At 40.0% G+C, this 12,623-nt stretch overlaps 3 protein-coding genes across 8 annotated transcripts in view; 1 reads left to right on the plus strand and 2 right to left on the minus strand.

Annotated features, from left to right (window-relative positions):
- Positions 1–2,048: 2,048 nt before the first annotated feature.
- Positions 2,049–5,311, minus strand: LOC117611612 (CD151 antigen). Its single transcript, XM_076690496.1, has 6 exons — positions 4,973–5,311; positions 4,629–4,847; positions 3,693–3,875; positions 3,214–3,426; positions 2,264–2,471; positions 2,049–2,189 (listed from the first exon to the last, which is right to left on the minus strand). Exons 1-6 carry the CDS (start codon positions 5,033–5,035, stop codon positions 2,131–2,133), a joined length of 945 nt encoding a protein of 314 aa, XP_076546611.1. The 5' UTR covers positions 5,036–5,311; the 3' UTR covers positions 2,049–2,130.
- Positions 5,312–5,739: 428 nt separating this feature from the next.
- Elp4 (Elongator complex protein 4) lies at positions 5,740–7,629 on the minus strand. 2 transcript variants are annotated; one of them, XM_034339729.2, is made up of 6 exons: positions 7,491–7,629; positions 7,279–7,409; positions 7,168–7,203; positions 6,495–7,111; positions 6,206–6,418; positions 5,740–6,137 (listed from the first exon to the last, which is right to left on the minus strand). In XM_034339729.2, the coding sequence occupies exons 2-6, from the start codon at positions 7,394–7,396 to the stop codon at positions 6,033–6,035; spliced, it is 1,089 nt and encodes a 362-aa protein (XP_034195620.1). In that variant the 5' UTR covers positions 7,397–7,409; positions 7,491–7,629; the 3' UTR covers positions 5,740–6,032. The 2 variants fall into 2 exon arrangements, with proteins under 2 accessions (XP_034195620.1, XP_034195619.1); XM_034339728.2 differs by lacking the exon at positions 7,491–7,629 and having other exon boundaries at positions 5,741–6,137; positions 7,279–7,484.
- A 1,587-nt stretch (positions 7,630–9,216) lies between these two features.
- The window catches only part of mam (neurogenic protein mastermind), a 128,718-nt gene continuing 125,311 nt past the window's right edge, over positions 9,217–12,623 (plus strand). For 2 of the 5 annotated variants that reach the window (XM_034339721.2, XM_034339722.2), the window contains exon 1: positions 9,223–10,870. In XM_034339721.2, the coding sequence (XP_034195612.2) occupies positions 10,412–10,870 (459 nt within the window). In that variant the 5' untranslated portion in view covers positions 9,223–10,411. Of the gene's footprint in view, positions 10,871–12,623 lie in introns of all 5 variants that reach the window. The other 3 variants (XR_013062916.1, XM_034339724.2, XM_034339723.2) reach the window with 3 other exon arrangements.

Here is a 12,623-nt window from a genome sequence, read left to right on the forward strand (position 1 = left end):
GGGAAATAGCGAAAGTTACGCGACAACTTATCGACTGCCGGAGGATCGATTTCTACTACTACTGGCGGTAGGTTCAGCGTTTTTAGAGTGCGCTAGTGTATCGACGCTTCGAAAAATCGATCGATAACGTAGTGAGTAGTTTGAACTGTTTTTGTATCACACTGTTTTTATCGCTTGCGTCGCCGTAAAATTGCTGTTCCTCTTCACTTTGATTGCGTTGGAAGTGACGGTGTTGAGATGTAACACCTTCATAAACCGCAGTGATTATATAAAATACAAAAACAAAGTAAAGCTTACACGGTAATTTAAACTCATCAAATTAATTTTAATATAACATGATCTCTTGCGGTGCTACGGTATTAATTGAGTAGTTATAAGAATAAATAAAACTGTACTGTTTTAAATAACATAATATTACATAATTTCTCAAGTTCTTTCAACGAGGGTAGCAAGGGTTTCATTTTATTATAACACTCAAGAATACAGTATAATCGTTGATACATATTTACAGAGAACATAACGCACATATATAAACTAAAGAAAAATACAAATGTAATTTATATAAATGAAAGATAAAAGTACTTCTACACGATTGTACTTGTAAGCAACGACATCGATGTCCCACTGTTATTACCAAATCATACCCGTTTCCGATTTTGTACGAGCCAAAGGATTCAAGCATAAATTCTTCAACACCTGAACCGCATCCTCGCCATCATCTCTCGCGTATAATGTTTGCCTTTTACTGTTTCCAGGTTCAAAAGAATTCTCCTTATTTTTCTTAACATCTGATTTATTTTTACGTTTCAGGGAGTTCTTCGACGAGGATGTCCCCGGTTTCTTAGTCTTAAACGATGGACGACGTTTTCTTCTTTTACTAATTCCGCTTCCACTACCTGAACCAACAGAAACCAACGACCTAATCGATGGATAATCGATCCCCTTATCAGAATCTCTCAAAGTACTCCTTTTAGAAATGCTCTGATTCGTATGTGACATTTTTCGTTTAGGATGAGTTCGATGACGAGGTGCCAAAGAGGCGCGTGGTCCTTTAAAAATCGGCCTCAAAGTTCCTAATACCCTTCCATGTTGATCCAGCAGCTCGTGATCCTGCCAAGAAGTTACCACAGGCAAACCACACGCGTTGTGCATTCCTACCAATGGTACACCGATTGCTCGATGCTTGTTCATCTCCGGAAATACTTGATACTTGTCTGTGAAGTCCCAGTTGCGACCAGTGCGTTTCGCGTTTTCCTCGTACGCGGATATCTTTTGACCGACGTGTCCACGCTCGAGAGCTATCGTTCCCCATTTTCTTGAAGCCCACGTCTCGTCGCTCTTCGAAGGTTTATCATATACTTTCGTTTCTTCCTTGCGTCTGCTTCTGGATTTCTTATCCTTCAACCATCGTCGACTGGAGGTCAATTTCTGAGAGGAAGATTTATGAAAGTAATCATCCAAGTCGGTGATATCTCGGTCCTCGTCGCGCATGGAAACATTATGCTCGCTTTTAACTATTCTTCTATCTAAAGTCTTCAGTTTCGAATTAATTTGACTGTTTTTGTTTCGAATCTCACGCTGATAGTCGCAAGAATGGCAAGACCTTCGTGACGGATTGCCGGTTTCCGAACGTTTCGAAGCACGAGTCAATGGTTCCTTAGATTTGAGAAGATTCTTCTCTGGTTCTGATATCGATGATTCAAACTGTAGCTGAGGTGCTTCGGACCGCCTTAGAGTTCCAATATTGTAAGCTATCGATGCTTGATAATTTCTTATAGGGATGCTCCTGACGGTACCGCTGTTACTTTGCCTCCCTTTCAACGCGTTCTTTTTGTCGTCACGAAGTTTAACAGGGTCCTTAGATTCTTTTGAATTGTCATTTTTGTAGTCCTTTTTATAATCCTTCGAAGAGTGGAAATAATAATCTGGTACTACGTCGATCGCTCGTTCCTCGTACAACTGATCGCTTCGAAGCACGTCTTCGTTGAACTTCGGAGGATTCTTCCATTCCTCGATGATGCTTCTCCCGAATCTCCTCACGTCGTTAAGCCTAGGCAAATTCGACACACTTTTCGTGCCTGTATTCTTGACGTCGATCGTTGATTTACCCTCGCTGCCCTCTAGCCACCTTCATGATTTAGCACCGAACGTCGTCCCGGCCACGTGCATTCGATTCTCGATCCCAAGCCCTATGAATTATTCAAACGGATTCTTAATGGACAGTTGATGGGTTAAGGACGAAAAAGGAATAAAATCTCCTCACCGAAATCGTGGTCGCTCTCGCTGAATGGACTGAGAGTTTGCGTGGACGTAAACGTCGACGCCTGCGACTTGGCCCGTCTATTTCCACGCGAACAGGCGAAGAACGTGCTTAAAAGTGCGCCCACTTCTACGAAAACCACCGCCAACCCGACGGTGAGTAGTATCAGTGCTTGATCTTGCGTCCATTTCTCTAACATCTCCAAACAACCCTGTGAACATTATATACCCTTCTCTTTAATATTCGAAGATCCCATCAAGTACCTTCCATTGCTATCCATTCACGAATAAAATTAAAACATATCAGTTCGCAAGCATTTTAACGCGATAATGTCATCATATTCGTGGACAGCGAGGACGCGCGAGGACATTTCAATTTTCAATTTAATTTCAGCCAGAGCGAGTGAAATTTAACGCGTGTCGCGGACACAACGACAAGGAAACTTTCTCGCACAATACCAGGAGCAACTTTTCAACGAGCATACGCGACACGTTCATTTCCAGATACGATACAGATTAAACGATACATCGGTTGCTTTTGCGCAACCCGCATACGACTGAATTTCCCTCAGGCAGTGATATTTGCATGCGGGTCATTATTGAACGCGCACGTGTGTCACTGAAGCGGTATTGACGATCGTTCTTGTTATTCGTGTCGATTAAAAGTTCCTGTACACTTTACAAAAGGCAACCTATTAAGGATGATCTAGAAACAGAATGTTCGTACGCGTTCTTCTTTAAATAACAAAAGCTTATTCCCCCCAAAAAACGAAAGTCAACGATTCACCCTTATACATCGTGTACAATATATCATTTTCTGAACTAATTCGTGTGCAGCAGATCTGTAGTGACAAATTTCAACAGCAACAATCAAAGACCATCGTATCTCCTGTCTACTTGTCACAATGTTTACACGTTTCGTGCGTTTAATGACATCCTCATTACGATACGTACCGTGGTGTGTCGTGCGTATTGATGTTCGGCAGGGTTCAAAGCCTGGCAGAGAGTAAGATTGGCAGGTTCAGGGTTGAGGAAGGAGTCGGTCTGGTTGGCGTTATTCAGGGTGCAGCAACTGAGAGGCACCACTAATTCTCTTCGGCCGACTTCCTGCAGCCGCCACCACGAGGTGCCGTAATTGCTGCTTCCGTTGATACCACAGCAAGCAAACTGAAAAGGTCGATGCAATTTACGGTGTTCGATGTCGATTGGGGTGTGCGTGTAATTACGCTTCTTTACGAAACATTAATCGTGATCACCGAGGTTTCAGGAAACAACGTAGACACTCCTGCGTTCTCGATTGCTCGTTGACTATAATTTACATTACACTTTTTCTTTTTTTTAAATAAAGATTAGATTTATTGAGAATCAAATTGCTAACTGGAAGGATTTTTGATGATTTTTCTATGGTACTCAAGGTGTTAATTAATATATACCGTGGTTTGAGCGAGATCCAAGGCTGCTGTAAATTGCTCGCGACCAGGAACAGCATAGCTGCGTTGCAGGGCGCGTATCAATCTCGCTGATCTGACATCGATACCCAACACATGAGGCCAAAACACCACCAGAACGCAAACTGTGCACTCGCCAAACAACAGCAGAGTTATCGTGATGAGATACTAAATCAAAAGTAAAATGCAGAATATTTTGTAATATGTTCTGCTGTAATTTGAAATATCATAGCTTTTTAATTTAGAAAAAAAAAAGAAGATTAAAACACTGTAATGATGTTCTGATTTTCAACGCGTTTACGAACGGTGCACGCGTGTTCGGTTCGCCTAATAAGCGGCTCCCTGAATAATTGCTGTTTTTAAATGATACGCGAACTCGCCCTCTTTCCATGGGCACGCGTGCCTGGATTCATCTAGATCCGTTTCCGGCCAGCGACGCGTGACCATAAAGTGGGAAATCTGGTTTCGGTTTGGTCTGCCGAGCGTACTCGTCATCGAGGCTCGACGAAGAAGCGCGCAGATCGAACAGACCTTGACTTTTGTCTATAATTATCAAAATTACAAGTTTCGAACTTGTAGGACTTTGTACATTCATATATTTTTAATTCAAAATTCAAAACTTCACTTTATTCATTGAATCATTTTTCAAATAATTAAGTAAATGAAAAAGAGTTTATCTGGTAAAAGAATTGGTAAATTTCGACCTAATTTGAAGATTCTAGCGGGAACATTAAATTCCATTCGCGTTTAATTGCAAAGTGCAACGCGTGAAGAATCATGTTCCTTGATACTAGCGTTGTTAATGTTAATATTGAATTAAACATTAGGTTTAATTAACTATAACGACTGAAGAAAAAGTAAACATGCAAAAACGGTCGAATAAAATGTTTAAGAAAGGATAACAACAAGTTAAAGTCTTACAGAAATTGTGACGCATCGGTTGTAGATGCAAGTAGCCCAACATCCTAGGAGACCCGTAAGCGTAATTAGGAAGCCTAATCCAACGATTGCGAAAGCCAGGTAGTAAAACAAGGGTTGATTGGGGTGTATATCGCCTGGTCCCAATAAACGCGACAGTAATATGCGTTCATCGTCAGCTAACAACAATGCTCCTAATGACATCAACGCGAAACCCGATATCTGGAAATGATGATGATATTCTTAACACCTTATCTACTGTTCGTCGATGAAATACATAAGTTTTCCATCTTGTAAATAAGAATTGTGATATAAAATTTAATTTTCATTTCCCTTCCCTGACTTACCAAAAAAATGACATTCGAACAACACACGAAAATTCGCGATACTCCGAGGCTTTTTCTGTCCATTTTAAACAGTACTCATTTAATCCTCGATTCGTTTCTGTCTGCGAAGCCGGGTGATAAGAAGAGACCGGTGACAATTTGTCACGTCAATCCCTCGCGATGACACTCCATTAATGGTCACCGATAAACGTTCGCGAAGTTTCAATTTACTAGAAATCTTATTCTGTTTTATTTCTTTTCCTTTCTTTCAATTCCGAAGTGTACTTGCTCGCGTTAACCAGAGGACTAAAAAGCTGGCGCGTGATAGACAGTGCCGTACGAATACTGGCATCTGTACCTACATGCGCTTGCGTTGTGTGCCCTCATGCACGACTGACCGGATGGAACCGGAAGGAAATAGAAAGGCACGAAACAAAAATGAACAAGGATGGGGTGAAATGTCCATATGTACTTACGTACTTGTATATATGCGATTGTTACAGATACGACTGGTGTTCGTCAAAATTTCCCACAGGGGGAGTTGACAATTTTAAACGCAATTGTTCTGGATGAGTAAAGCTCGACTTCATTTCCGGTCGAACTTATAAAACAACTAAGTTTACATCGCAAATCAAATTCGAAAATTGCTATCAAAATGCTTCGCAAAAAATATAATTTCTATTTGTTCAAATACAATTCTAATATTTCCTTTAATGATAGATGCTTTCAACCTACAATTTCTATTAATTTCTTCTACATTTGTTAAGGTAAGACTAAATAGATATTGAGAACGAATACCAAGAGAGATTTGTAACATTTGTGATAAATTGGTTTTGTAATATCGTGCTATAGTATAGAGAAATGCGTTACGTATATTATTGTGAGTGTTCATGAAGCCTATCTCCTCTTTGCATTAATTTACCTGGTACACTATGCTGTTCTGGTTTAAGTATTGCGAATGACGCTTACCTACACCTGTGATGTATTACTACTAGTTATTACACGGACAAAGGGAATAGGAAAATAATACAGTTTTATTGTTTTTTTTTTTTTTTTAGAGTATGAAATATTTATACAGAGTTTAAAAATCTAATGGGCTTTCACGCGATTGACTACAGCATCCAAATGGTTCTTCATCTTGTTCTCGTTGCACGGTATCTCCCAATTCGGGTGGTAAATGCAAAACCTATAACATAATATTAAAAGTTTTATATATGATTGTTAAGTTTCAATTAGTCGCATTAAATAATTCACCTCAATAAAAAATTTCTTCCGTCGTAGTTTGAACGTAAGATCACACGATTCTGTTTTATGAGGTGCTATAGTATTTATAGCAGGCATTTTTTTTAGATGCAGTAAGCCATGATAATCTTTAAATAATGGATTTGTCTCTTTTTGAGAGCCCGCGAATGATTCTAATTTAATTGCGATATCTGACAAATGTTCAATTCGTTCTACTATAGCATTCTGAAAATCATTTACAAAAAATAAGATTTGTGTATGTAAATCAGCTTAATTAATATTTTACGGGTATAAAACATACAGAATTATCTAAACAATCCACAGGTACAGTGATCACTCCCACTGCATAAGAGTATCTCAAAAGTGCTCTAAAGTGATACAGAAACTTCAATAAATCTTGATGTGAATCATTCTCAGAATCACTAAACCATAATCTAGATCCTAAGGAATGAATTGTAATTCTTAAAACTTGTCTTTTTTCAGGGATCTCTGAAACTAAGTATTGTCCCTCCTTCAAAATTTCTTGAATACATTTTAGTAACCTTGAATATGTCATATTCTCAAACATATCATCCTTTTTAGGAAAACTATCATCACACCAGTGTGTGATATTTGCTTGTTCAAGTACTTCTTTTTTCATTGTCTTTGTAAGATCATAGAAGTGACCAAAAACTTGACCTCCAGTTGGAGATGTGTCAATTAATTTCATGTTCTGATACCTCCAAGCAATTTTCATTTGTTCATCTGTGACAAAAGGTTTCTCAACCGGTGTCTCTGTTATCACAGTTGGTATGTCTGATACAAAATCAGATGGCTTAACATCTTTGGATGCTATCAATAGTGGTTGATTTGTGACTATACCTTCTGCCATAAAATACCTCAACATAACTTTTGCATATGTACCATATCGATCTTCCTCTAAAACAAAAAGTTATTTTCCATATGCTTTTAATATGTGCATAAGTATTACATACCAATAAGAAACAAAGAACCAACAGGTAATCCACCGCCTAAAAGAAAATTCAAGTATCATATTAAAAATCTTATGCTAGAAATGAACCATTTCTCAATTAAGTTTTTCAAACCTATTATATGATCTAAAGAAGGAATTCCTGATGATATCAGTAATTGTGAATTCTTTATTGATGGCTTAGTTCCAGGTATAAAGGGAATTCTACTATGTTTTGCACCACTTCGATCCATTATTTACATTTACCTATAAATTGATTTGTTTACATCAATTATTGATTCACATGTCACAGTTGGATCTGTAGTCACAGTGTATCATAACAATTACCATGTGTATTTATAGGTTAAGTTAGGATAGGTTAAATCTGCAAATCTCATACAATAAATTGCTTACAATATTTTAATTCATTATAATATATTTCATATAAGTACATAAATAGGTTATTAACGCATGATCTATACAATTTATTTATAAAAATATTAAATCGTCATAAAAATAATTCGTAGTTTTGTCGATCATATCCTAAATGTTATATAAAACAGCTGAACGATGGCAGCACTTACAAGTGGTTTGCATTCGGCAGCTGACGCTTCTTTTGGTTTGTAATCCTTCTGCTAGAATGCACCGGTATCAGTCTCTGCAATTTACAATTTATCAGTTGTATAACGTGTATTTCCGTTTTTAAAGTCTACCTAATTTATTCTTAAATTAGAAAAAATTCAATGTAGTTCCCTTACTCCTCCAGAGAAATATTAGTGTCTCAAAGCATCCTACTACGTAAGTTATCTGTACTTAAGTTTTTGATTATAGAAATTTCTAAAACAAATATATTTGCAACGATTGTGGGAATATTTTATAACTTAAAATTAATTACTCTTAGGTAACAAAACTAAACATAAAGTATCATAAGTAATTAGAAATTATAAACATAATTATATATATATCGATTTATAGAAGTGATATATTCATTTTCGAAAAGCCAGGATACGGAAACGCGTTCCTATGCTATACTTTGAATACATCGTGCTATAGATTGCGAAGAGCCAAAGTAGGGGAATGAAATACGTAAGTGGTAAGGGAGAGAAGGAACGTGCACGTGTGTGTACAAGAAAGAGAAAGTAGAGGGTATGCGTGAGTAACCCGTCTCGTGCATTTAGATTCGAAGCTGTGGCACAAGCAGTTGTGCAAAGGGACGGTATGGAGGTATCCGGCCAAACACTGAAACCCTCCCTGTTACTAGCCCATCTTTTTCCCCTTCTAACATATTCCGTTCGACTGTCTTCCTCCTACTTCTCTTAACCGTTTCCCCTACCATTCGCGTACTTTCTTTCTCCAGCGTACTCGTGCCGACTATCGATTTCTCGCTTCCTCTAAGAGTCTCTTTCTTTCTTTCTACAGACAAGCCGGAGCACGCTGCCCTCGCTCAACTACCTGTTGTGACGTCCAACGCGCACTCGACGACGCACTGGGACAATCGAGAGATTCAGCACACGCCGCGTGCGCTGCTGTTTTTCCGTGTGTGTTTCGTGTATATACCTTCGTTCACGGCCGGCAAGACGTTCGTACACGGTCCTCCACGTATAAGAAAGCCTTCCGTTGGTAAAGCGTGTGCCCGATCTGTGAGGTAAAGCCGATATTAAGCCGCGAAAGGCTTGTCGCGCACTCCCACTATCATTCCACTTCCCGTCCCGCGCGTAACGACGCGATAAGAGTAAGCGAGACGAAGTAGCGATAGAGAGAAAAAGAACTTAGCAAGAGGCGTACATTGAGAAGCTATAGTTAGACTTTAACAACTAGAGAGAACATTGAAAGCATGTTTAAAAATTTATAGTCTATGAGAACCATTGTTCTTACTATTATGTTCATAAATTGCAATAATTGGTTCTTATAGAAATGCACAGTCCTTTTATGTACTTTTGAAGTAGACCGTAAAACTATTATCTTCTGATTAATTCATTCACTTGAAGCTTCTTGAAGAAAGATTTTGTTAACAAAAACAAGACTAACAATGATATGAATAAGTATGAAATTATTTCGTTGACATTCAATTTATTTTCAAAATCTCTACATTTGTATTTCTTTATACTAAAATTATTGATTAATTTATAGCTTACTCAACTGAAAGACCTGTATTAACGACAGGAGTATAAAAAATGAAACTAGGAATGCACAGTATGTTTGATATAATAAGTGCAATATGCTTTTTAAATTAGATTTGATGAAATGTACGATGAGGCGGATTTCATATATGGCGCCAAGCGTAGTTGCAGAGATCGCCGCCAGAGGGCGCAGTAAATTAGGCGCCTCTTGTATACACGGAGTTTCCAGGCCCTGAACTTAGTCGCGCGCGGTGAACGTTCCGTTCTACCGTCGAATCTTCGCGCGCGTCTCGTCGAGAGTGACAGTTCGAAAATTTTCTTTACCCGGAAGACAAATGGTATCGCTGAAGTTGTACGCATTGTTATATTGACAACGACGCGACGGGACGCGTATAGTGCGAACATTGTGGAAGCGTCGGTTACTCGTTACCGAGCCGGAAAGACCGTGGTAATCACAAGCGAAGTGCGTTCGCGTGGAGGCTGAACAAGCGGTGACTCGTTGTGTTGGAACGACACGGACTTCACGGTATACCGTACAGTCACGTGGCATCGGGAAAATAAAACGCGGAGGAATAAGTATCGGCGGTATGCCGCGATGTCAACAACCGGACAGACAAAACAGTGTTTAAACGTGACATTGGTGCGTGTCTAGTGTGATAAAGGGTGACAAACATTATTTACAGTGGTCCCACGTCCTCGGTTGTCCCGATTGATTAACTCGATCGAAACAGAAACAAGGCGCGATACACGGATACACGAATTAAATGACAATTCCTTCGGTCCGTTAACGAGAGACGTCGTACGCGTTCTGTACGATCGCAACGGCGCGGCGGGGGGAATTGAAACTTTACCGATCGAACAATCAACGTAACGCGAAGCATCGTATCCGTTGCGAAGCGATCGCGTTGGCGAGAACGAAGCGAGGGCATCGCGGAGCGTCGAGGCGCGAACGACGCGACGACGACATATTCCAAATGCGTCTTGACCGGAAGTTGAGGATCGTCGCATTGGCAGGGTGGCAGAGGATGCTCGGCTCGAGGGCAGCGGCGGGAGACGAGGTCGCAGCAGTAGCAGTAGCGTGCGTCAGGCGCTTCGGTAGCAGAGGTTCTCACTGAGCTGGCTTACCCTGCGGTGGATTTAGGGGGCTGTATGGAGGCCGGGGGGCTCCTGCCCCGCCAGCCCCCGCAAGGCCCCCCCGGCAACGCGCCTGGCCCCATATCGGTCTGCGTGGGCCAGGCTCCTAACAACAACAACGCGAACAACGTAAACAACGTTATTGGCCAATCAGGCGGAATTCACGACTTGAATGTGACCAGTCAACAGCTGCAGTTGCAGCAACAAATGGGTCAAGCACCTGGCATGGGTGAGGTACTCACCCCCAAGAGACAGGCGGTCGTCGATCGACTTCGAAGGAGGATCGAGAGTTACCGACGCAGACAGACTGATTGTATACCGCGATTCGATCAGAGTTTCAACGGACTTTGCGAGCAGAACATTCAGGATACCTTGGTGCTGAAACAACGCTACCTCGAGAGCAAAGCAAAACGGCAGGCGAAGAAAACGGATAAGAAGCAGAGCGATCCGGTCGGTCTCTCCAGCGTTCACGTGGTGAGTCATTTACTCTACTTGTTCTCTGTTGCCTTTAGCGTAGGTGATCCGGCTGTTGGTCGTTAACCTTTTTCCAAAATCTTATCATTTTCTCTTTCATTTTTATTATAATATATAGTCTCTGTCCATACTATCTCGAGTTTCTCGAATTTTATTCGAAACTTATTTTACTTTTACTTATCGCGGACAATCGAATCTCGATAATGATCATAAATCACTGACAAACGTTGTCAGAAATTTGAGAAATTTCTCTCGAAAATAGAACGTGGCAGTACCCGATGATGGTACCGAAAGCACGCGGCCTGATCTAAAAACGAAAGCGGCGAGGGTCACGCGATTGAGAACATCTAAACTGTATGTAGAGTGTAGAGTATGTAGCGAGTAAGCGGCACTCGGCAACTTGCCGGGTCAAGACTCTACTACACAGCTTTGGAATCGAAGCGCGGGCGTAATGAAATACCACGGCTCTTTACACCTATCCACCGAGGTTCATTTGCAAAGGATAGGGATGTACTGTTGCCGCGTGCTGATAACGATACGTTGCCGAACCAACTTCCCGTCTGCAATTAAAAAGTATCCACGTTGTAATCAGGATATCGCAATTATTCTTTTCATCCTTGCTATTTTATTCAGTACAGACCGACCTACAGGTGGAATTAAACACGTGCTCGCGTGTTATTTTCATTACGTCAATTTTGTAGATTTTTCATTTATCTTTCTGCTCTCTTAATCGCGTTTGAGTAGAGTTTATAGTTAGTCGAATACTCTGGAGTACAGTCCAATGAACAAAGTCGAAACAATCGTGTAATTATATATATATCTAATACTGTTTTAGTTTTTGTTTATCTGCTCTTTTTTCTCTGATAAGAAACACTACGTCTCGTGTCACGATACAATATCGTTATCCGTGCGAATAAAAATTGATTCTAGACGAGTATTCCTGTTCGGAAACATTCAATTTACCGCAGATTCATGCCGCCTGCTCTGTGTATGAAGTTTCGAACACATGAGTCATCCAATTAAACGCATAATTTAGCGGCCACGTGTAGGCACATACAGTTCCATATGCAAATGCCAATCATGCGCGTTCATATATGAAGTTCAGTTCATTGCCACGAATTGTTTAACGCTGTCCCATATTCCTTTCGGCTGAGAAAAATCGGATTTCGAGATAATCAAGTTACTATTCAAAATTCAAAGAATGAGAGTGAATAATGAAAGAAATGAAAATAAATAAATTCGCGAGGCGAGAAATTTAGAAGCATGCTCCAAAATTAAATGAGAAGAATAATTATTCTCGCAAAGTGTGTCAATTTCTTGTCTCAGCCTTTTTTCTTTTTTAACGACGAGTACTCTAAATTTAGATATTTATCGCTCGAGTGCCGAGATAGTCGAAGAAAACTAAAATATCGTACATAACTGTTCCGTGTAAATCTTCGAGTTTACATGTTACGAGAATTTTAATCAAAACTTAACTCTATCGCTAATACAGTTTAAATGATTGCGTATAAATGATAATTTGCGATAGGAGCTCGTGCTCCGATATTATAAGGCAATAAGTAAAACGTGAAAAGCGTAAATGAAAAGAAACGGTATCTAAAATATTTCGTACACGTACGAATGGTCGCGTGTTCGCCATTTTATCTCTCTCTATAAATAAATACGTTGCTTTCACGTTTTACTTGGCGTTTAATTAACGAACACACCTATTCTCTACACGGAGTTTCAACTTTCACGCGTATCTTTCTTCTCC

This window comes from Osmia lignaria, chromosome 10, assembly GCF_051020975.1.
Source record: "Osmia lignaria lignaria isolate PbOS001 chromosome 10, iyOsmLign1, whole genome shotgun sequence".
NCBI classification, from domain to species: domain Eukaryota; kingdom Metazoa; phylum Arthropoda; class Insecta; order Hymenoptera; family Megachilidae; genus Osmia; species Osmia lignaria.

Coding starts and splice junctions, on each gene's coding strand:
- LOC117611612 (XM_076690496.1), bottom strand. CDS start 5,035: ATGGACAGAAAAAGCCTCGGAGTATCGCGAATTTTCGTGTGTTGTTCG. Junction 2,472..3,213: donor AATACGCACGACACACCACG/GTACGTATCGTA, acceptor TAATGTTCACAG/GGTTGTTTGGAGATGTTAGA. Junction 2,190..2,263: donor CGAGAGCGACCACGATTTCG/GTGAGGAGATTT, acceptor AATAATTCATAG/GGCTTGGGATCGAGAATCGA.
- Elp4 (XM_034339729.2), bottom strand. CDS start 7,396: ATGGATCGAAGTGGTGCAAAACATAGTAGAATTCCCTTTATACCTGGA. Junction 7,112..7,167: donor TGGTTCTTTGTTTCTTATTG/GTATGTAATACT, acceptor TTTTTGTTTTAG/AGGAAGATCGATATGGTACA. Junction 6,138..6,205: donor GGAAGAAATTTTTTATTGAG/GTGAATTATTTA, acceptor ATTATGTTATAG/GTTTTGCATTTACCACCCGA.